The sequence below is a fragment of the Ranitomeya imitator genome, chromosome 6 (assembly GCF_032444005.1).
Source record: "Ranitomeya imitator isolate aRanImi1 chromosome 6, aRanImi1.pri, whole genome shotgun sequence".
Taxonomy (NCBI): Eukaryota; Metazoa; Chordata; class Amphibia; order Anura; family Dendrobatidae; genus Ranitomeya; species Ranitomeya imitator.
This window is the reverse complement of record NC_091287.1, coordinates 94,542,282-94,567,632: the sequence shown is the minus strand read 5'-3', so window position 1 is coordinate 94,567,632 and position 25,351 is coordinate 94,542,282. Positions and strand designations below refer to the sequence as shown.

Genomic DNA, 25,351 nt, shown 5'->3' with positions numbered 1-25,351 from the left:
CTGCCTATTGGTGCTGCCTTGTGCTATAGAGTAGGCCTATGGGGAGTGCATTATACTATATGGAGTCCTATGTGGAGTGAATTATACTCTATGGAATCCTATGGGGCGTGCATTATACTATATGGAGGCTTATGGGGGGGTGCATTATACTATATGGAGACCTATGGGGAGTGCATTATACCATTATACCATATTTAGGATGATCTGGTGCATTATACTATATGGAGGCCATCTAGTGGGCCATCATACAGTGTGGAGACTACAGTGAAGGGGCCATCATACCGTGTTGGAGCCAATCAGTTTGGGGGCTACTAATGGGTCAGTATACTGTGTGGATGGTACTATACAGTTGTTAGGGCACACGGGATGCGTGTGTTCTCATCTTAGTTGTCTGCTGCCAAATTGGATGTGAGGTATTACGGCCGGAGAAATCAGGACACAAATGCAAGCAATTGTCTCTCAAAGACTTCTGGTTCTTTATTCGTGGGACCGCTCTTTTTATGGAAAAATTGGGCAGTCTCAGCACATTACATCATGGGTTTTCCCAACTTAACACTTATCAGAAAACTCTTTGATCTTACATGTTCTTATGTTATTATCTTTATTACTATAGTACCATATTCTAATGATTATTGCTTTTAGTCTATGTCTGTACCGTTATCGCCCTAATGGCGCCTCTTGGGTCAAGCTGACATCTGTCTCTGCACGTATTCTACTTATCTTTGGTTTATTGGGGATCGATTCACCTTCATGCAGATACATTTACTCTAGATAAGGGTAGGGGATTTACACAGCCTTTCTTAAAGTCCATCTGGATACTAGGTGTATCCTGGTACATCCTGGTACAGAGTGATCAACAGAATTTAGTCTTGTGACAGTGAATCAGAAAACCTTAAAGCTACACAAGTCTAATGTTAAGCCAAGAGTCCATATTGGTTTGATTTAAGTATATCTTCATATGCCATACATTCTCCCCTTAACAGTCCCCCCTTTGGAGATATTCAAAATCAAAACTCTGATCTCGTCGAGCCTATCGATCTGCTCCGTTGTGCCTAAACCTGAAGCCTATCTAACTAACTAATTTTCACCGTATAAACGAGACTGTCCATCTCTAGTAGATGGACCCCCTTCTAACGGACTTTGCACAGGAGGAGTCAGATCCTAGTCCCTCCCTCATCGGTGTGCTTCAGGCAGACGTATTCCGGGGGATGTGGATCCTCTCATGGTTTTCACAGCAGCTTCTTTCATCTAGGGGATCTTTGAAATCAGCATGTATGGTCATCATCACTTTGGTTTCCATGGTCCTCATCATCATTTTCTTAAGACATGTAGCTATGCAGGTAGAGAATTAAGGCTTAATATAGTTAAAACAGATAGAATAGCTATTGCAAACTTAATGGGTCAATAAGTGCCTTTATGGTATCCCTAGTGTATGTTATAAACCGTTGTTGATTATAGTATAGGTAGTTTATCCACTGTATGTTCTTATTTATGGGAATGATGGGGTTAAGCCCAACTGCTGTCTTGTTCCTGGCTTTGAATCTATCAGGTACCCCCTGTGTGCCCCCACTGGTATCTATGCTTCTTAGCCAAAATTTACCTTTTGTGCATTGTGTGTTTAGCCAGATGTCAAACTGTGCCATGGGGCCTGGGCATTCTACTATGAGGCAGTAGTCAAATTGATATGTTACTCTTGGGGTGGAGATATTACACCAAAATGTCACTATACCCTCCTCATGAGTGACTACCCCTTGGTGACTGGCTACCCCTTGGACTAGGTGAAGGATAAGTGTCAGACGGATGAAGAGTGGCAGCCGCCACTGGATTCTGGATCTGGCATCTCCTTGCAGTGGGAAGCGTGGACCCATGGACTGCTGTGGTAGTAGACAGGACTTGGAGCGGGCTGTCATCTCTAGGTTTGAGGGTACGTCTGTTGAACCTCTTGGTGATGAGGAATCAGTCATCGAGCAGGTTCTGGTGGGCACCTTCTAGGTCCTCAGGATCTGGGATGGATGGAACTTGAGAACAAATTTAGTCACATGCCTTATTTAACAATAAACTTAGTCTGCATATAGACAACTGTAGTTAGAAAAGGTATAATCCTAAACTGGGAATATTAGTAGGGTCCTATAGTGCTGAGTTTGTAGGACATGCTAGTGTGTGTGTGTGTGTGTGCACATGCGTATGTGAGACCTAAGGGAAAAACTAAAACTCCTTATGCTGTAGCTCCACTGTTTCCTGTCTAGCATTAATATGTAGGGTCAATTGTTTGAGGCCTTCAATTTCCCTTGTTCATCCTTAGACGTGCTTCATCGGTGTGGCTCCATCTTGGTCCCTTTTCTTCTTCTCTTCTTTGGATGCTTGCTTCTGGAATGTTAGGACATCTTTTTCCAGGGATAGCCTTTTTTCCTCCATTTTTGGATCCATATTAGAGTACAGATGAGATGTTCCTGTGTCAAGTAGTATCATTGCTGCTTCTTTTGCTGTTGCTTCAGTTAGTCTGCTGCCCACTGCTTCCCTTGAGGTGTCTCCAGTGTGTGTGCGTCTTCACCTTTTACCACCGCAACTCTTCCTGGCATCAACAAGGACTCCATTCGTTCTTGTATGGCTTTGGCTGTCTCTGACCGGCGTTCCATTAGCCATGATGAAGTCTCTTTCCCTCCAGATTTGTCGTGGCTGTGTGTTGAATGGACCTGTTGCATGCTTCTATCAAGGCCCGCAGTCCTGCCTTTGGGTGGAGGCAGCGGTTTTGCTGGCAGCAGGTATCTTCTGTAACTACTGCTATACCAGTGTGCGAACAGCCTTCTTGGTCTGCATACCTTGGTCAAACCACAAAGAGCGTCAGGTCAGGATCTTCCAGAGGTCTTCTTGTCTCATGACAGCGAGACAATCGCGTTGAGCCATTTCAGAGTCGACTACCTCTTCCACTGATGTGTCAGAGATGTGATCTTCACCTTCTCCCCCCTTGGCAGAGGTAGGAGAGTAGCTGGGTTATGAACAGCACATCTGGAGACAGTGACGTTTGAGCAGAGTAGGGCATTGCAGATGTAGCAGGTGCTATGGCAAACAGGTGCTATGGGCCAGGATCTTCAACTGGTGACCCATAATGATGTCAGAAGCCTTGTCCAGTACAGGTGGGTTGCAACATGGTTCTCATGCAGGTTGGGACTCCACGGGCCACTGGGTTAAGAGTAGTACCCAGGAGGGCGTTGTCTCCTTCCGGGAAGCTGTGTCAGGACTCCAGTTGCATGGCTTGCTTCTCCATGACAAAACAGGCAGAACAGTTTGTTATAGTCTGGCAGTCCTAGAGCAAGAGAGGATGTGAGTGCAGATTAGCATGTCAACCCCGTCGATGGCTTCCTTGGTTGAACTGAAGAGTGTCCTTGAGGCATCAAGGCTCCAGGGATGGCAGGAAACTAGTCCAATGAAGGACTGTAGCTGTGTTGGCTTGGCTGCCAGAGGTATGTGCTGGACAGCTCCTTTCCTGTCTTCAGTGGGATGTGTCATCTTCCAGGGCTTCAGTTATATTTCCAGTTGTTGTATAATGGTGGCAGATTACGAAATGGAAGGTGGGCATTGCAGTTTCCATGGCAGCAGGGCTCCTGACTCCAGTTCCATCTTCATAGGCTGGACTTTGAGGCTGCCAATTTCTTCCAGGCCTCGTGTCCACAGTTAGTCTGGGATCAATGCCATCAGTTCAATGTCCACATGATCTACAGGTGTGTCCTGTAAAGAGAAGAGACCATACACTTCTGCAGACTGCTCCTGTGAAAGTGACAGTTCGTCCTTATGAAACAGAATGCTGGCTTGGATTTTTGGTAGTAGATCTGATCCTAGTAAAACTGACAGGGTAGGTGGATGAGACAACCAATTGAGACAGCATACTCTGCAGGTTGTAGGCCTTTGTGTAGGGGTCTGATTCTTGGAGTGTACCGTGTGTTACCATCCACCCCCACAAAAGGCACTACTGCATCCGTGAGAAAGTCTGGGTCTGGTAAGTCAATGTTCCTGATTATGCTTCTCTCGGGTATTTTTGTGGACTGTAAGGGTATACGTACTTTCATAGATTGCGGATTCAGTATGCCAATACCCTATCAGGGTCTGGAGCTTGGTAGTGGTGGGTATCACAGTTCCTTTTAATTGATTAACTTGCATTTCAAATCTGAGATCCTGAAACTTTTGATTACATCGATGGAAGAAACTATCAACAGGTTCTCCTTTCCCCTGCATGACATCCTGGAGAGTGGGGGTCTGGGCTGGCAGGCGGTTCTTAGTCCAGACGTAAAGCTTATGGAGGAAATATTCTCCGGATATAGGTGACTCAAGCCATTCTACATGGAGGTTGTCAGGCTCAAGGGCTAGTCGCATCCTTGACCAAAGGGAACATCCTGCTGCAATTTGAGTGAGCCTTTCTAAATATGTCCATGAGGCAGAGTGTGCCTTTTGTATTTGATGCATCCTTTTATAAAATGGCATGGGATGTTGCACTGGGTCTGGCAAGCTGCTCACTAGGGTGTCTGTATCCTGGTATTTCCAGGGGTCCTTGTGTGGAGTAGGTAGTGTGCGAGAGTGTAAGCTTTGAGGTTTAGAAGATGATGATGATGTACTCCCACCATATAGTGGTGGATGCTGTGGATTATCAGTCTGAGCTGTTGATTCCTGTTTTCCCTCTTCTGCTTGATCATGTACCTCCATGTCATGTTCATCTTCTCCTTCAGTATTCTTTTTATAGACTGCATTAATTAATGGAGCTATAGTGGATGCTGGACAGGATGTAGCATAAGGTATTCCGTCTACATATATAGTTGGATAGAAAGTAGGGCTATTTGGGTTGGTCATCTGACAGTCAGAACAAGTCTCACGATATTCTGCATTCTGCGTTTGACAGCTGTTACATGTCCAGTCGTCGGGAATGTATATGGGCGGTATCAATGACTGTAATGCAGATGTTGCAACTGACACATTTTCTGTAGGCGCCTGTTTGGCAGAAAATTCAGTATCCTTGTCATATTCCCCTCTCCATGCCTGTCTTCTGACTTTCTTTACCATCTTATAAAATTCTTCAGGGTCCTGTAGGATTTCATAATATCTAAGCCTAGGACCCTGCTCTCTACTCATTAACACATTCTTCCATACCTTCTTATCTAATCCTCCTCCCTTTGGGGTCGGAGAGTTCTTCTTAAGGTGCGTTTTCTTTCCTTGCTCCCCTATGGGTCGCGTCTGTCTTATGTGTGTTGACTGACTACTCCCTCCCATTCTATCATCTGAATTCTGAGTGCGTCTGAGGGACATGTGTGTCTATCTCTTGAGACAAGTTCCCACGAGGTTTTGAACAGTTGACTATGTGACTGTGAAAGCTGTATGTACTCCTTATGTCAAAGGAAAGGAGTCTTCAGTGATAATAATAATAATAATCTTTATTTTTATATAGCGCTAACATATTCCGCAGCGCTTTACAGTTTTGCACACATTATCACCACTGTCCCCGATGGGGCTCACAATCTAGAATCCCTATCACTATGTCTTTGGAATGTGGGAGGAAACCGGAGTGCCCGGAGGAAACCCACGCAAACACGGAGAGAACATACAAACTCTTTGCAGATGTTGTCCTGGGTGGGATTAGAACCCAGGACCCCAGCGCTGCAAGGCTGCTGTGCTAACCACTGCGCCACCGTGCTGCCCTATTGCTGCCACCGTGATATTGTGATGTCTAGTATTTTGAACACAGTGATATAGGAAGTTGGCTAACAATTACCACCAGGGTATTTAACAATTCTTCTATACCCGGAAAAATGCGGAGTCTAAAAATGCCAGATAAATTGCTAGAATATCTGCTTCCACAACACTTTCACTTCACCAAAAATCATTTCAAAAACCATCTCACAGAAAAATGCAGTGACGTTAGTCAAACATTAACTAAAGAGTAACAATGGACTTTGGATCTCACACTACCAGAGATATCTGTACAAGTAAAAGCAATTACCATTCAAGGAATTCTCTTCCTATATGAACACATTTAACAACTAACTTTACAATTCTAAAGTATGCAAATCAAAACCGGTTAACTAATTCTCTAATCTCACAACATATATATATATATATATACAGAATGAATTGAAAACTTTAACCATATGTTAGTACGCCTCCTACCGGCAAACCATATACCATACAAACAGACAAAAGACAGCTTAAACTAGCACTGATGTCAGATACTGTGAATCCCTGACAACAAAACACTTCAAAATTTATCAATCTATATGCCAGCCTGATCTGTAGAGATAAAAGGTCTATACCTGGGCAGAACACACTTTAGGTAGACAGGGAGAGAGCAATCACTCAGTCACATCAATACGGTAATTGTAATTACCCTTCCACCCTTATAGAATAAAACCTATGAACTTACGCTGCAGCCAAAACATCATCACCATAGCCAGGTGATCTCCGGTGGGCATCCGCAAGAAGTCACCAACCACTTAGAGGTTGTAAAATCACTCAGAGTAATCAATCCGCTACTCCCACTTGCCCACTGGGAGAGACACAGTTCAGACTTCTGCGACCATCGGTCAAGCTGAGAGCAGGACCGGAACCAGAGTGACAGTGAAATTGCTCAGTACGTCTCCCTATCTTTGTCAGGCTGGCTGAGGTAGTACCACATATGCAAACCAACAAAACAGCAAAGCAGAGAGGCAAAAGCAAAAACAGATAAGGCAGACAATTAAGGAAATCGTGACCAGGGTGGGTTTTTGGTGCTAGGACTTGTCAGATCGGTCACTATGTCCGAGTCTGACAGCCGACTGACCTTTATCTCGGCACGGAAACACTGGAGGGTTATAGGTAAGATGAATGATTTTCTTACCTAGTAGGAGGTGCACTTCTCCACCCTCGAGTGGTCCGGTCCAAGATTGGAGGTCGTCTTCGCGGCTGGTCAGGTTCGAACTTTCGTCCTAGCCCCACGTTCGGACGCCAAATGTTAGGGCACACGGGATGCGTGTGTTCTCATCTTAGTTGTCTGCTGCCAAATTGGATGTGAGGTATTACGGCCGGAGAAATCAGGACACAAATGCAAGCAATTGTCTCTCAAAGACTTCTGGTTCTTTATTTGTGGGACCGCTCTTTTTATGGAAAAATTGGGCAGTCTCAGCACATTACATCATGGGTTTTCCCAACTTAACACTTATCAGAAAACTCTTTGATCTTACATGTTCTTATGTTATTATCTTTATTACTATAGTACCATATTCTAATGATTATTGCTTTTAGTCTATGTCTGTACCGTTATCGCCCTAATGGCGCCTCTTGGGTCAAGCTGACATCTGTCTCTGCACGTATTCTACTTATCTTTGGTTTATTGGGGATCGATTCACCTTCATGCAGATACATTTACTCTAGATAAGGGTAGGGGATTTACACAGCCTTTCTTAAAGTCCATCTGGATACTAGGTGTATCCTGGTACATCCTGGTACAGAGTGATCAACAGAATTTAGTCTTGTGACAGTGAATCAGAAAACCTTAAAGCTACACAAGTCTAATGTTAAGCCAAGAGTCCATATTGGTTTGATTTAAGTATATCTTCATATGCCATACATTCTCCCCTTAACACAGTGAGGGGGCATTATACTGTATAGGGGAGCTGTACAGGGGGGAGACTGGGCAATTCTTGTTATAGGGCATCTCAGGTTACTGTGACTATCAAAGGGGCACACATGGCAATATTACTTTCTAGGGAACAAAATATGGGCACTGTTTTCCAGGGCACTTGCACCCGGCATTACTATATTATAGAAGGGTGCTTTAGAATTTAGAAGGCACAGACAACAACACAGCAGGTGCAGTAATAGGGACACCTATGGCAGCAGCGGCTCAGTATTGGGGTATCAAGGGCAGTAACAGGGACACATACAGCAGCAGTGGCTCAGTATTGGGGTATCAGGGGCAGTAATAGGGACACATACAGCAGCAGCGGCTCAGTATTGGGGTATCAGGGGCAGTAATAGGGACGCATACAGCAGCAGTGGCTCAGTATTGGGGTATCAGCAGGATGAGGAGTTTGTGCAGGTTGGGAATAGATGGTGATGGGGCTGGAATATGAGAAGTGAAATGTGTCTTTGTTGTATTCTCTGCAGACGAGTCCTGGGTGGAAGAAGTTGTCATGTCGGTCTGGGCCAGATGGAAAAGACGGGAAAAGTGAACGATTCCATCACAGAACATCAGCGGTAAGACATTATCTGTAACTGTGCTGTGATCTACCACTGACCATATGGCTGTAATATCCATGTTGGTTGTTGTATAGAGATTATCTTCAGTAATAGCACGGTCATCTGCTGAGGATTTCCTCCACTATTAGGGTGCGTCACCGAATTGCAATGAAGGTTACCTGGTTAGGGGCCCACTCAGAAGCTTCGCCCCCCTGAACCATGCCATTATGATTGATTCTCCAGTTCATTATGAGTTAATTGATACCAAACATGTCTAGGTTCTTTTTTATCTAAGGCTTCTTTCACACTAGCGTCGGAATCTCCCCGTCGCAATGCGTCGGGGAGAGATTCCGACGCTAGCGTTTGCTGCATAGCACAATGGAGGCAGCGGATGCATTTTTCCGGCGCATCCGCTGCCCCATTGGGAGGTGGGGGCGGAGTTCCGGCCGCGCATGCGCGGTCGGAAAAAGCGGTCCGTCGGGAGAAAAAAACGTTACATGTAGGGTTTTTTTCTCCCGACGGTCGGCCAAAGCATGACGCATTCGTCGCAAGACGGATGCGAAGTGTGCAAATCCGTCGCAAATGCGTCGTCAATAGAAGTGTATGGGGAAAAAACGCATCCTGCAAGCACTTTTGCAGGATGCGTTTTTTCTGCAAAACGACGCATTGTGACGGATTTAAAAAAACGCTAGTGTGAAAGTAGCCTAAGTGGTGAAACAAATTCCAAACTTTGCTAAAAAATTGCACAATTTTCCGTTACCCATAGCATCTTTATTTTTCGTGATCTGGGGTTGGGTGAGGGCTTATTTTTTGCATGCTGACCTGATGTTTTTAATGATACCATTTTGGTGCAGATACATTCTTTTGATTGCCAGTTATTGCATTTTATTTCAATGTCGTGTGACCAAAATTCTGGCATTTTGAATTTTTTTCTCGCTACGCCATTTAGCGATCAGGTTAATCCTTTTTTTGTTGATAGATCGGTTGATTCTGAAAGCGGCGATACCAAATATGTGTAGGTTTGATTTTTTTATTGTTATATTTTGAATGGGGCGAAATGGGGGTGTTCTGAACTTTAATTTTTTTTTATTTTTTCATATTTTTTAAAACATTTTTTTTAACTTTTGCCATGCTTCAATAGCTTCCATAGCACACTAGAAGCTGCCATAGCGCGATCGCCTCTGCTTCATAGAGGCGATGCATGTAGAAAAGCCGTGGAGACACCATCACGTGTTTCTCAACGCAAGCAATAAATAGCCTTTCCTTTTTGAATGCTGCCCTTCCCGTGGTTGTTCCTTCCCGGTGAAAGACCTGGCTATTTATTGCTTGTGTTGAGAAACACGTGATGGTGTCTCCACGGCTTTTCTACATGCATTTGCATATTTCCCATAAGAGATGGGGGCAGTGTTTTGGGTCACTGCGTTGAGAAACACATGATTGTGTCTCCGCGGTGTTGGATGTTTTGATCTCCCCGAGGTCATTCATCCTTATGTTTATAGTCATAGAGGTGATGCACAGATCACCTCTATGCAGCAGAGTTACAGGCTTGCTATGAGCGCCGACCAAAGGGTGGCACTCATAGCAATCTGCCATCAATAACCATTGAGGTCTCGAGGAGACCTCTGGTTGTGATGGCAACGCACCAATGACCACCGTTCATGTGACGGGGTCAGCGGTCCGCGTACTTCTGGCCACGCAGCCGGCAGCATTTCTTAAATGCTGCTGTCAGAGTTTGACAGCGGCATTTAACTATTGCGGGCACATGTCAACTGTACAAAACAGCTGCCATGTCCCGGCTTTGTTGCGGGCTCACCGCTGGAGCCCGCATCAAAGGAAGAGATGCAACCTCCGCAGTACTAGTACGGCGGAGGTCGGGAAGGGGTTAAATGTGGTGTCCAGTATTGAGGTCTGACCAAGGAGGAGTAGGGGGGATGATTACTTCATGTAATCTAGACTCTATGCATCTCTTAATACATCCTAGAACCGTGTTTTCTTTTTTGCTGCTGCATCACACTGGTGACTCATATGTAGCCTGTGATCTATTAGTATACTCAAGTCCTTACACGTGCTGTTGCTTAGTTCTATTCCTCCCATTCTGTAGATGGAATTTTTGTTTTTCTTGCCCAGATGTAGAATCTTACATTTCTCACTGTTAAATATCATTCCATTAGTCCCTGCCCACTGATCTAGCTTACCTAGAACCTTCTGAATCCTTTCTCTGTCTTCTCTAGTGTTAGCTATCCCTCCTAGCTTTTCATCGTCTACAAATTTTATCAGTTTCCATTCAGTTCCCTTATCTAGATCATTTATAAAAAAAATGTTGAACAACACTGGGGCCAGGACAGAGCCTTGTGGTACCCAACTAGAAACACTTTTCCAATTGGATGTGCAACCATTTATCACTACTCTTTGAGAACGATCACTGAGCCAGTTATGAATGCACCAAACCATAGCCTTGTCAATCCATTACTTGGTCATTTTTTCAATAAGGATAGTATGAGATACTTTATCAAATGCTTTGCTGAAGTCAAAATATACTATATCTACTGCATTTCCCTAATCCACATACCCCTTGATAACAAATTATTGTAAGAAGGTGGAGAACCTCACCAAAAATGTGCTAGGGAAGCATATTCCTCTAGATCCTGATATACACTAAACGTGTTTCTGAAAGACAGGGATTAGCCTAGGGCCAGACTTTTACTCTTACTACCGACTACTAACAGCAGTAAAAAAGTTTGATTCCTTAATTTTGGAAAAAAAGTTGTACCTCCCACTATGTCCGATCTCTTCTGAATAAAAGATATGCATTCAATGGAACATTTTACAGCCATGCTTCCCAACTCTACAGATAAATTCATAGAGACTTGGTTATTTTGGAACTAATTTATTGATCAAATTTGGATAAAGATTTATTTACTTTCTTTTCCTTCAGCTTCATACATGTTGATAAAGTTCCTAATCATCGCCATGAGATTGTGATAATAGTTATACAACACCTGGTTCAGTGGAAGAATTACCATTAGGTCATTAACTCAAGAATATATATGTGCCAAGTACAAGTAATATGGCGTCTCAAGTCCTTGCAGCTAAATCATAGAGGTATACATATGGCACATAGCTCAATGGAAAAGACTCACATATGTGCAACATATAGCAAAAAAGTGTCTCTAGTGCGTAGTAAAAGGCATGAAATAGGGCATGGGTGTACTACCTATAGATGCAGCGCAGTTTGGGTCCCCGACGCGCGTTTCGCGTGATGCTTCGTCCAGGGGGATAGTCACAAACACCCACGCTTTATATAGATACATGTTATACCATTTTTGTCCATTGGGGCATATATATATATATATATAGCAAAACCATCAAGACTCGTGGAAGCGCGGCACCGCGAAACGGCCGTCGTCTTTTTATATCACGTTTCTCCCTGCTATTCCTGCAACTGACATGTGGTCACAATAAAGACTGAATATTAGCGGATGGTGAGTGCCCACTCTTTTCTATGATTTTGCTATTTATGGACTATTTTTCTGTGGCAGCACCCGATTCCTGAAATTGGCATTCACGCTGGATATCTGGCACACATATGCACAGGTAGATCCACTAGCGGTTGGTGCGGCAATCTGTTTTTTCTTTGAAAAAAAATATATATATTTTTTTGCATTTTTGCACTTAAATCTAGACAGCATAACATATGTTCATCTAGGAGCTTTTACTATTTATTTGTCCACTTGGCTCGCTCCCTTTACACTGTGTATGCATATTTCCAACAAGGTGACTATGTATTAGTATATATATATATATATATATATATATATATATATATATATATATATATATATATTTTTTTTTCCGCTGTGATTTTTGGGTGCTTTATCTTTTTACTAGATGGTGGCCTGATTCTAACGCATCGGGTATTCTAGAATATGCATGTCCACGTAGTATATTGCACAGCCCACGTACCCACGTAGTATATTGCCCAGCCACGTAGTATATTGCCCAGCCACGTGGTATATTGCCCAGCCACGTAGTATATTGCCCAGCCACGTAGTATATTGCCCAGCCATGTAGTATATTCCCCAGCCACGTAGTATACTGCACAGACACGTAGTATATTGCACAGCCACGTAGTATATTGCCCAGCCACGTAGTATACTGCACAGACACGTAGTATACTGCACAGACACGTAGTATATTGCACAGACACGTAGTATACAGCACAGAGCCATGTAGTATATTGCCAAGCCACGTAGTATATTGGCCAGTCACGTAGTATATTGCTCAGCTACGTAGTATATTGCCCCGCCACGTATGTCACAGGTTAAGAAATAAAAAATAAACATATACTCACCCTCCGAAGGAGCCCTTGTAGTCATGTCGCCTGTGTGCGGTGCAATTGGCAGCTTCCGGTCCCAGGGTTGGTAGCGCAGGACCCGTGATGACGTCGCGATCACATGACTGTGACGTCATGGCAGGTCCTTCTCGCGCAGGCGCGCAGGACCTGTGATGAAGTCGCGGTCACATGACTGTGACGTCATGGCAGGTCCTTGTCGCATAGCATCCTTGCCACCGGAACCTGCCGCTTGCATGGAGCGGTTACCGAAGCGTCGCGAGGAGCGTGAAATGCGGCTGAAGGTGAGTATATAATGATCTTTTGTTTCTTTTATTATTTTTAACATTAGATCTTTTTACTATTGATGGCGCATAGGCAGCATCAATAGTAAAAAGTTGGGGACACACAGGGTTGTTCCCAACTTTATAATAGCAGCGGTAACGGAGTGCGTTACCTGCGGCATAACGAGGTCCGTTACCGCCGGCATTAACTCTGTGTGAACGGTGACTGGAGGGGAGTATGGAGCGGGTGCTGGGCAGTGACTGCAGGGAGTAAGGAGCGTCCATTTTTCCGCCGGACTGTGCCCGTCGCTGATTGGTCGTGGCTGTTTTGCTGCGACCAATCAGCGACTTGGATTTCCATGACAGACAGAGGCCGTGACCAATGAATATCTGTGACAGAAAGACAGACAGACGGAAGTGACCCTTAGACAATTATATATATAGAAGATTGTATATCAGCTGGGTGTATTATATTGTGGTCTCTGCATACTTTTTGTTATAGGCATTCTGATCACTTGATTATTTATAGGTATATGGTGGTGTATTTTCTGGTGCAGACAGTATATTCTACATATGTATTCCCATTGATTGACATACAATTTGAAAGGTTTTTTAATCCTTTTTTGATTAATAAAATATACTTGTTTTTTTGGCATAAAGCTTCCTTGTTTCCCTATAATATAGTATGCATTTATGGAACTGCTTTATATTAGGCCTGGTATAAGTGACAGTTGTACAAATTACATGCCCATATTAAATAAAAGCGCATTTTAATTTTCTCATTCTTGAGCCAAACATATAATAAAGTTCTATCAAGTGAAGATCACTTTCATCACTTTTAATTACTATTACCAACCACATTTGGATTACAGCTTGTGCGTCTGTTTGATGCAATTAAAATTCTATGCTTAATTCTTTTTTTTTTGGAGCTGTTAATTAAGTGCTCTTGCAACGTGGGTAGAGTGGGATTGGCGATTAAAAGAGGACGGAGGTTAGAAACTGCACAGAATAGATATACTCTAAACTCTGTCAAAAGCTTCCTTAGCTCTGCAGATGTTCTTTTGGGTCAAGGATTAGCTGGTAGTAATTTGGCCGACTGCCCTTTCTGGGTACTCCTATATTTCAAGCCTCCTGAGTGGAAGGCAACATTTCAGACAGTTCTTCTGTCTATTGCAATATATCAAGCACATTCAATGACATCTTATAAAGTGAACGCCAGAGACACAAACTCTCCGATCTGCCAGGAGACAGGTTTGACCTCAGAGTTGCCATGTAGTAAAGAAAGATGGGGCTGACAGCACTCACACAGAAGGGCGCTCGTTCCTTGGTCCAGGGAACCAACCTGGATATACGTGTAATCCAAAGAGAAGAGATGAACAGCGCTCCAAACGGGTGTTGTAGTATCAAAACGAAATCTTTATTGGTCCATGAAAGAGCAACGTTTCGACCAGTATCCTGGTCTTTGTCAAGCATACAACTGAGTACAATGTGTCGGCTTAAATGGTGTGGATACCATGCAAGGCACCAATCACCAACCAGCCACTAATTACATATATAGGCACAACAAATAACATCCATCAGACAACACAAAAAAGCGTTAAAATGGATACACACAATGTCTGCAGTATATAAAAAGAGAAAAGCAGAATTCAACACATAGATAATATAACCATACTGCAGTGTTTATATTCCGTCCAACCAATTAGGTTCCGGCATAGTCATAACCATGGATACAAGGGCCCAATGAGAAGGTCATAGCGTCGATCCTCTTAGCCAATCCAGATCCTTCCTGTGGATAGCGCCAAAAATCCAACTAGCCTATCCCACTTCCTCTTGTTCCTGGAAAAGATCGCGACGTCGCGGTTGGGATGTCCCGGCGGCGGCGCGCCTGTGTCTCCTTTTTGTGGGAGGAGTCCGGGGGGCTGTGGCGCTCGCGGCGCCGCTGGATATGCTTGTATCGCGTTTGCGATGCTGCGGGTTCCGGCGGTGCTGCGCGTGCGCACGACCGCGGTTCCTCTCTCGCAGGGATGACATCTGGTCGCGTGGTGGCGGGGCGGATCCTTTCCTTGAGTTCACGTGAGGGGGCCGGCTGTTGCTATGGTGCGCAGCCATATACGACATGGTGTCCCTGAGTGTTCTATGGTCATGTGACCCGCTGGATGGCGCTGGATTATGATGCGATCTCGTTGCATATTTGTAAGTGGTTATTTGATTTGCTACTTAGATCTTTTCCAGGAACAAGAGGAAGTGGGATAGGCTAGTTGGATTTTCAATCACAGAGATATATCACACAAAATACTTAATAAGTAACATTTCCCACATGTTTACTTTACATCAGCACAAATTTGGAACCAAAATTTTTTTTTGTTAGGGAGTTATAAGGGTTAAAAGTTGACCAGCAATTTCTCATTTTTACAACACAACATCTCATTTGAAGTCATTTTGAGGGGTCTATAGGATAGAAAATACCCAAGTGTGACACCATTCTAAAAACTGCACCCTTCAAGGTGCTCAAAACCATATTCAAGAAGTTTATTAACCCTTCTGGTGCTTCACAGGAATTTTTGGAATGTTTAAATAAAAATGAACATTTAACTTTTTTTCACAAAAAATTTACTTCAGCTCCAATTTGTTTTATTTTACCAAGGGTAACAGGAGAAAATGGACCCCAAAAGTTGTTGTACAATTTGTCCTGAGTTCACCGGTACCCCATATGTGGGGGTAAACCACTGGGCGCATGACAGAGCTCGGAAGCGAAGGAGCGCCATTTGACTTTTCAATGCAAAATTGACTGGAATCGAGATGGGACGCCATGTTGCGTTTGGAGAGCCACTGATGTGCCTAAACATTGAAACCCCCCACAAGTGACACCATTTTGGAAAGTAGACCCCCTAAGGAACTTATCTAGAGGTGTGGTGAGCACTTTGACCCACCAAGTGCTTCACAGAAGTTTATAATGCAGAACCGTAAAAATAAAAAATCATATTTTTTCACAAAAATTATCTTTTCGCCCCCAATTTTTTATTTTCCCAAGGGTAAGAGAAGAAATTGGATGCCAAAAGTTGTTGTACAATTTGTCCTGAGTATGCTGATACCCCATATGTGGGGGTAAACCACTGTTTGGGTGCATGGGAGAGCTCAGAAGGGAAGGAGCGCCGTTTGACTTTTCAATGCAAAATTGACAGGAATTGAGATGGGACACCATGTTGCGTTTGGAGAGCCACTGATGTGCCTAAACATTGAAACCCCCCACAAGTGACACCATTATGGAAAGTAGACCCCCTAAGGAACTTATATAGAGGTGTGGTGAGCACTTTGACCCACCAAGTGTTTCACAGAAGTTTATAATGCAGAACCGTAAAAATAAAAAATCATATTTTTTCACAAAAATTATTTTTTAGCCCCCAGTTTTGTATTTTCCCGAGGGTAAGAAGAGAAATTCGACCCCAAAAGTTGTTGTCCAATTTGTCCTGAGTGTGCTGATACCCCATATGTGGGGGGGGAACCACTGTTTGGCTGCATGGGGGGGGCTCGGAAGGGAAGGAGCGCCATTTGGAATGCAGACTTAGATGGAATGGTCTGCAGGTGTCACATTGCGTTTGCAGAGCCCCTAATGCACCTAAACAGTAGAAACCCCCCACAAGTGACCCCATATTGGAAACTAGACCCCCCAGGGAACTCATCTAGATGTGTTGTGAGAACTTTGAACGCCCAAGTGTTTCACTACAGTTTATAACGCAGAGCCTTGAAAATAAAAAATCTTTTTTTTGTCACAAAAATACGTACGCTACTCACCTGGTAGCAGTGTTTTTTCAGGAGCCATGACAGCACAACGAGAGAGGGGATCCGCCCTTCAGGGACAGGAAACCTACAGACATAAAAGGGTGGTACCTCTCTCCCACGTCAGTTGGTTCCAGAGCATGAGAGGACCACCAAGGTTAATAACACAGATGCAGCATATAAACCAATACATTTTATTATGTAAGTGAACAAGCAATTATAAGGAAAACAGAAAGGGTGTTGAATCATCCAAAAAATAGGGTAGGGAATCTACGGGTGCTGTCATGGCTCCTGAAAAAACACTGCTACCAGGTGAGTAGCGTACGTATTTATTCAGTCGCCATGACAGCACAACGAGAGACTTTCAGAGAAAACAAGGAAGACTAGGGGGGGATAATAGCCTCCAGCACCCTTCTCCCAAACGTAAGGTCTGAGGAACTACCCAGATCTAATCTGTAGTGTTTAAGAAAGGTAGAAGGAGAAGACCATGTGGCCGCCTTACATATATCTTCGATCGATACTTCTGACCTCTCCGCCCAGGAAGATGCTACAGCCCGCGTGGAGTGTGCCTTTATACCATCTGGAACTTCTTTGCCACCTGCTGTATAAGCGAGAGAGATCGCCTCCCTGATCCATCTAGCTAGAGAGTTTTTAGATACTCTAAGACCTTTCCTCACCCCTTGATAGGCTACAAACAGAGAGTTATCTTTTTTCCAGGAATCTGAAACTGTAATATATCTAAGGAGGCATCTTCTTACATCTAAGCAATGATATTTACGTTCTTTATCGTTAGCAGGGTTGGAGCAAAATGAGGGTAGGACTACCTCCTGTACCCTGTGGAATTTTGACGCAACTTTCGGAAGATAGAGGGGATCGGGTTTCAAGATTACTCTATCCTCCCTGAACTGTATGTATGGTGGATGTCTGGAAAGAGCCTGCAGATCACTAACCCTTCTAGGAGATGTGAGTGCAACCAAGAGGGCTGTTTTGATTGAAAGGATTTTTATAGGAATGGTATCGATAGGCTCGAATGGGGCTTGCGTTAGGGCTGAGAGAACCAGATTCAGATCCCATGGGACTAACCTTTGTTTGATGATTGGTCTGGACCTAGTGACTGCTTTGAAAAATCTGGATATCCAGTGATTACTGGCTAAGTTAAGATTGTATAGTGCCCCCAGAGCCGACACTTGTACTCTGAGAGTACTTGCGGCCAAGCCCATCTCTAGTCCTTTCTGTAAAAATTCAAGAATCTGGTTTATACATGGTTTCTGGTCAATTTGAGCCCCTGAACATGACAGAAATTTTCTCCACACTCTAACATAGATGCTCGTTGTAGAGGGTTTCCTACTTTTAAGGAGTGTATTTACTAAATTCTGAGAGAATCCCTTCCCCCTCAGTAAAGACCTTTCAAGTTCCATGCCGCTGGGTGTAAGTTGGCTACTCGTGGATGGAGGTTTGGGCCTTGGGAGACTAGATCTGGCAGTTCTGGGAGAATCCATGGTTGGCAGACAGACATCTTCCTCAGCCAAGGAAACCATGGCCTCTTGGGCCAGAATGGGGCTATCAAGATTACCTGGGCCCTGTCCTCCCGAATCTTCCTCAGAACTAATGGTATTAGGTTTAGAGGGGGAAAGGCATATGCGAGACTGAAGCGCCAAGATATTAGTAGAGCGTCCACCGCATATGGGTTGTCTTTTGGATTTAGGGAGCAGACATGGTGCAATTTTTTGTTCCCCCTGCTGGCAAAAAGGTCTATCTCTGGACAACCCCATAACTGAATGATCTGCTTGAAGACGGCTGGATTTAGCGACCACTCTCCCTGTCTGAGTCTGTTGCGGCTTAAGTAGTCGGCTTTGGTATTGATACTTCCTCTTATATGAAGTGCCGTCAGAGAGAGAAGATGTTCTTCGGCCACCTGAAAAATATGATTTGCGACCTTCATCAATGAACTGGATCGTGTACCACCTTGACGATTAATGTAGGCCACAGTTACCCGATTGTCCGATAATAGTCTGACGTGTCGACCCTGTAGGGGTACAAGGAATTTATTTAAGGCATGTTTTACAGCCAACAGCTCATTTAGATTGGAGGAGGAGTCCTCTTCAGACTGAGGCCATAGCCCCGGAACCCAATCCTCCCCTAAGTGAGCCCCCCATCCCTTAGGGCTAGCATCCGTAGACAAAACTCTAGAAACATGATTTATCCAAGGGACCCCCCTATGTAGATTTGAAGCGTGAGTCCACCAAACAAGTGAATGTGTAGTCTCCGCAGAAAGTGTAAATTTACTATCGAGGTGAGCCCCTAGACGACGGGAATTGTGTAAAACGTCCCATTGTAGTGTCCTTGTGTGGAACTGGGCCCAGAGGACCGCCGGGATGCAAGACGTAAGAGTGCCCAAGAGAGACATTGCACTTCTAACTGACACTAAGGGATTGCCAATCGCCCTGGTGACCAGCTGTTGAACCTTAGCTACCTTTGCGTCCGGCAGGCGACACTCCTGCCGACTAGAGTCTACAATAAATCCCAGAAACTCTTGTATTTTTAGGGGCTGAAGACGTGAGTTTTTGAGATTGATTATCCAGCCCAAGTCGCTCAAAGCTCTCATCACTTTTTCTAGCTGGTCCTTGCAATGTGATTCTGAGTGACCTACAATTAGTAAATCATCTAGGTATGGGATTACTAATATGTCTTGTTCATGTAAGTGTGCCATAACCTCCACCATGATTTTTGTGAACACCCTGGGTGCAACTGCGACTCCGAAGGGAAGTACCTGATATTGAAAATGTTCTATCGTGCCAGCTAGTGAAACCGCCACCCTAAGAAACTTTTGATGATCTACATGTATTGGAACATGGTAGTAGGCGTCTTTGAGATCTAAGACAACCATAAAACAATGGTTAAAGAGTAACTTTATTGCTGTTTTAACCGACTCCATCTTGAAGGAGGGAACCAACAAAAAATTGTTCAGGCCTTTCAAATTAATAATAGTGCGATATGAACCGTCAGGTTTTTTGATCAGGAATAGAGGGGAATAAAACCCCCTACCTTCCTCTCCCGTAGGGACTCTGACCAAAACTTTCTTTTGTTGAAGTTCCCGGACCTCAGACTCCAGCGCCAACTGCTCTGTAGAGGAGGAACGAACAGGTGTCAACATAAACTTGTCCCGAGGAATATGGTGGAAGTCAAACTTTAGGCCTTTTTCCACGATGCCTAGAATCCATGGGCTACTCGTGATCCGTACCCAGGCCGGGTAGAAGGCCGAAAGCCTACCCCCCACCTGGTCCACCAGTCATTGCGGTTTCTTAAATTCTCGTGAAGGATTAAACATAAATCCTTTACCCCTTCTTCTGTTGCTGTCGTATCTGGTAGATTCCCTGTTAGAATCTCTATACGGCCTTCTACGGCTAGACCATCCTCTATTGTAGTCCCGTCTGTAAAAGGGTCTTCCTAGGAAAGGGAAGCGTTTTTTATTATCCCCTGCTTTTTCCAATAATTCATCTAGGACCGGTCCGAATAAGTGAGCTCCTTCACAGGGGATGCTACATAACTTTGTTCTGGCCTGTAAGTCCCCTGGCCAGCATTTTATCCATAGCGCTCTCCGGGCTGCGTTAGATAACGCTGAGGACCTGGCGGCCAACCTGACCGAGTCTGCTGATGCGTCCGAAAGGAAAGCTGCCGCATCCTGGATTATAGGCATAGAGGATAATATTTCAGTTCTGGGAACCTTATCTTTGAGCTGATCTTCGAGGTGTCCTAACCATACCATCAAGGACCGGGCTGTACAGGTGGCTGCTATAGCTGGTCTCAAGGACCCAGCCGAAGTCTCCCAAGCTCCTTTAAGAAAAGTATCAGCTTTCCTGTCTAATGGGTCCTTTAGGTTCCCCAAGTCGTCAAAGGGGAGAGATGTTTTTTTGCATGCTTTGGCGACTGCCGCATCCAGCTTTGGGACCTTATCCCATGAGGATGAAGCCTCCTCCTCAAAGGGATATCTTCTTTTAAATGCAGGCGGAAGTGACCCCTTTCTCTCGGGTTTCTTCCATTCTTTTGAAATTAGTGATTTAATCTTGTCAACCACTGGAAAGGCTCTACGGGACTTCCGCTCAATACCTTTGAACATAACATCCTGAATGGAGCATTCTGATTGGGCGTCCTCTATCCCCATTGTACTGTTAACTGCTTTAACAAGATGGTTAACCCTATCCAAGGACAAACAGGCCCGACTAGACTCCAGATCTTCAGAGGAGGAGGAAGACGGGAGGGACCCAGAGCTCAGCTCACCCGAGTCCGAATTTACATCACATAAAGGGGATGACCTTTCAACTTCCGTCACCCGAGACTTGGACTTTACAGAACTTCTCACTTCGTGTCTAACCATCTCTCTAATTGTGGAGGTCAGATCAGGAGCCTCATCCTCCAGCAAACGTTGTATACATGATTTGCACAATTTTCTTAAATGCCCGTCTGGAAGTGGCTCTGCACATTCGGCACACTGCCTATGTTTGACCTTAGTTAAACTTTTCCTCCCCTAATAAGGAGAGAGGGAAAATAAGGGGAACAAATAATCACTAAGTGAACTTTCACGAAGATCACTTACCCCGCCAGTAATGAGTGGTACCGTAGATGGGGGGTCCTTCGCAGCCGGCAATTCCTTACGGCTTGAGGACTTTGGTCTTAAAGTTTGAGCCTCCTTAGCTCCACCAGCGCGGCTACTGCCACTAGACCGACGCTGGGAGCTCCTCCGAGGCTTCTCTAACTGCTGAAGCTCCTGCTGCTGCTGCTGGTGCTGCTGCTGCTGGCTGCTCTGTGTTCCTTCTGGCGACTCCATTACGGAATGGAACAGGAACACCAGCCACCATGTGTGCAGCGTTTAAAAAAGGCCCCCAGGGTACCGCCCCCGATGGGGGTTAGCAGGGAATCCTAGGTGCCGCCTTAATCGATGAAGGACCGCCACCGCTCCGTGCTGCGCCGCCCCCGCCCGACAGAAAAACCTCCGTCAGACCATCCCCGAAGCCCGGATTGCCCCCAGCTGGGCGCCGCCATTGGCCGGAAGAAACCAGCGCTACTGCGCATGCCCGGCCACGTCATTCGGCCGCGCCGCTCGCCGCGTCATCCGGACACGCCCCTTCCGGACGCGGCAGCGGCGCCAAGCAGACACGCGGACCAGGACGGCAGCAGACACCTCACCGGACCGATACCGACCCCCGTTAGGCACAGACGGACTCCGAGGACCCAGCAGCCGCACCAAGCGTAGACTCCCTCCTCCAGATCCTCCACAGGTACCCCTTTACTGCGGACACCATAGAAGCCAGCATATATGTGTGAGGCTGCTTCCTCCTGCTACCACCTACACCAACAGTCCCCCTGCCGTGTGGTGCTTCCTGCCCCCTGATCAGGCCGAGGTAGGGGGCCCCCGCTACCAGTATCGGCCTGCCAGGGGTGGGGACGTGTCATACCTTCGACCTTCTTCACAGGCCTGTCTGAAGAGGTTCCGCTGTCAGGGACAGGAAACCAACTGACGTGGGAGAGAGGTACCGCCCTTTTATGTCTGTAGGTTTCCTGTCCCTGAAGGGCGGATCCCCTCTCTCGTTGTGCTGTCATGGCGACTGAATAAAATATTTTTTAGCCCCCAGTTTTGTATTTTCCCAAGGGTAACAGGAGAAATTGGACCCCAAAAGTTGTTGTCCTATTTGTCCTGAGTACGGTGATACCCCATATGTTGGGGTAAACCCCTGTTTGGGCACACGGGAGAGCTCGGAAGGGAAGGAGCACTGTTTTACTTTTTTAACGCAGAATTGGCTGGAATTGAGATCGGACGCCATGTCGCGTTTGGAGAGCCCCTGATGTGCCTAAACAGTGGAAACCCTTCAATTATAACTGAAACCCTAATCCAAACACACCCCTAACCCTAATCCCAACAGTAACCCTAACCACACCTCTAACCCTGACACACCCCTAACCCTAATCCCAACCCTATTCCCAACTGTAAATGTAATCTAAACCCTAACCGTAACTTTAGCCCCAACCCTAACCCTAACTTTAGCCCCAACCCTAACTGTGGCCCCAACCCTAACTGTGGCCCCAACCCTAACCCTAACCCTATCCCTAACCCTAGCCCTAACACTAACCCTAGCCCTAACCCTAGCCCTAACCCTAGCCCTAACCCTAACCCTAGCCCTAACCCTAACCCTAATGGGAAAATGGAAATAAATACATTTTTTTAATTTTTCCCTAACGAAGGGGGTGACGAAGGGGGGTTTGATTTACTTTTATAGCGGGTTTTTTATGATTGGCAGCCATCACACACTGAAAGACGCTTTTTATTGCAAAAAATATTTTTTTGTGTTACCACATTTTGAGAGATATAATTTTTCCATATTTTGGTCCATAGAGTCATGTGAGATCTTGTTTTTTGTGGGACGAGTTGAAGTTTTTATTGGTAACATTTTTGGGCACGTGACATTTTTAGATTGCTTTTTATTATAATTTTTGTGAGGCAGAATGACCAAAAACCAGCTATTCATGGATTTCTTTTGGGGGAGGCGTTTATACCGTTCTGCGTTTGGTAAAATTGATAAAGCAGTTTTATTCTTCAGGTCAGTACGATTACAGCGATACCTCATTTAAATCATTTTTTTATGTTTTGGCGCTTTTATACGATAAAAACTATTTTACAGAAAAAATAATTATTTTTGCATCGCTTTATTCTCAGGACTATAACTTTTTTATTTTTTTGCTGATGATGCTGTATGGTGGCTCGTTTTTTGAGCGACAAGATGACGCTTTCAGCGGTACCATGGTTATTTATATCTGTCTTTTTGATCGTGTGCTATTCCCTTTTTTCTTTGGCGGTATGATAATAAAGCGTGGTTTTTTGCCTCGTTTTTTTTTTTTTCTTACTGTGTTTACTGAAGGGGTTAACTAGTGAGCCAGTTTTATAGGTACGGACACGGCGATACTAAATATGTGTACTTTTATTGTTTTTTTTTTATTATTTAGATAAAGAAATGTATTTATGGGAATAATATTTTTTTTTTTCATTATTTAGGAATATTTTTTTTAATTTTTTTTTACACATTTGGAAAATTGTTTTTTACTTTTTTACTTTGTCCCAGGGGGGGACATCACAGATCGATGATCTGACAGTTTGCACAGCACTCTGTCAGATCACCCATCTGACATGCAGCACTGCAGGCTTCAAAGTGCCTGCTCTGAGCAGGCTCTGTGAAGCCACCTCCCTTCCTGCAGGACCTGGATGCCGCGGCCATCTTGGATCCGGTTCCAGCAAGGAGGAAGGAGGTAGGAGACCCTTGCACATCGCGTTGCTGCGGGGGGCTCAGGGAAGCTCGCAGGGAGCCCCCTCCCTGCGCGATGCTTCCCTATACCGCCGGCACATCGCGATCATGTTTGATCGTGGTGTGCCGGGGTTAATGTGCCGGGGGCAGTCCGTAACCGCTCCTGGCACATAGTGCCGTATGTCAGCTGCGATAGGCAGCTGACACCCGGCCGCGCTCCCTCCATGAGCGTGGCCGATCGCCTATGACGTACTATCCCGTCGGTGGGAATTAAAGCCCACCCCACCTCGACGGGATAGTATGTCATATGGGATTAAGGGGTTAAAATGTATTAATGGAATGGTTGCACTGTTTGCAAACATTTCTATATGAAAAATATTATATATATATATTTTTTTACAAATGTACATATTTACCACTAGGGGGAGCATTTTCCGTTTTAGACCTCAAGCAGCTATAGTAAGATTTACGAGCTTTACTGTTAGCAGAAAAATTGGGGCAGTAACTGCTGACATCACCATTTCCCTCCCCTTCTGGGTGGTCTAATATCCCGGGGCAGAATGAAGAGCAGCATCACAGGGCAGCGCCATTTTGTGTGTGACTGCCCGGTGACCTGCTATCACCAGCAGTTACTGCATCAGAGGCACAGCTTGTTTACAGAGGAACAGAACACAGTGGGCTCAGCAGCATTTTTTGTGAATAACATTCTTGTCATCCTCCTTCCCCCACCTTAATCCCTGTCCTGTCAGCTGCCCTGCTCTCTCTCTCTCCAGGTGTCACCTCCTCTCTCTGCAGGCTGTGAGCGCAGCTTACCGGAGATCACCGGGACTGTGTGTGAGTGGGAGGCGGAGAGACAGCAGGAGAAGCACACAGGGCAGCATGTGAGGAGCAGAGGATGTGTGCCTGCCTGGAGTACAGAGGAGCAGTGAGGGCTTCTTCTGTCCTGCGATAGAGAGTAAGTGGAGCTCGGCAGATAGCACAGGGCTGTAATAAAATGGCAGCTAGTCACACCTACAGCAGTGAGTTGTGCAGCCCACAGAGGCGTGCCCATCTCACTGCTAATGCTGCTACAATGTTAGAGATAGGGTCCTCGGCGGTCTATTATCTCCTATGTCCATGGAGTGCCGTAATCTGACCTGCTACTGCTGCAAAACCAAGATGTCAACCACAGTGCATTCTTTAAACTCATATAACACATGAAATCTGTTTCACATGCATTTAAGACTTGCTTATAGCAGCATGTTAAACTACATTACAGTGATTTATTAATGATCTACAAACGCGGTACCTTACCTTTAAAGGAATCCTGCGTCCCTATGGTTCACTTGCCTGAACTTTTGTGAGAGACAGATCACACACCACTCATCCCTTCGGCTGCTGCTAGAATAGTAAACAAGTTCCCCACAATCCCCCTGGGGCTCTGCTAACCACTCCCTGTCTCCTGTGTCTCTGTTAACCCCTCTAGTTGT

At 45.1% G+C, this 25,351-nt stretch overlaps 1 protein-coding gene and 1 long non-coding RNA gene across 3 annotated transcripts in view; one reads left to right on the top strand and one right to left on the bottom strand.

Moving 5' to 3' along the window:
- Positions 1-452: 452 nt before the first annotated feature.
- Positions 453-25,246, bottom strand: LOC138642035 (uncharacterized). The gene is made up of 2 exons (XR_011313987.1): positions 25,176-25,246; positions 453-2,018 (listed from the first exon to the last, which is right to left on the bottom strand). It is a non-coding gene; the product is annotated as an uncharacterized lncRNA (long non-coding RNA).
- Positions 3,691-25,351, top strand: part of LOC138642034 (probable serine carboxypeptidase CPVL) — a 133,790-nt gene continuing 112,129 nt past the window's right edge. Inside the window, exon 1 of one of the 2 annotated variants that reach the window (XM_069729928.1) lies at positions 3,691-3,994. Coding sequence is in view for 1 of the 2 variants with exons in the window: in XM_069729925.1 (XP_069586026.1) it covers positions 3,800-3,850 (51 nt within the window). In the remaining variant the exon portion in view is untranslated. The remainder of the gene's footprint in view (positions 3,995-25,351) is intronic. The other variant, XM_069729925.1, reaches the window with a different exon arrangement.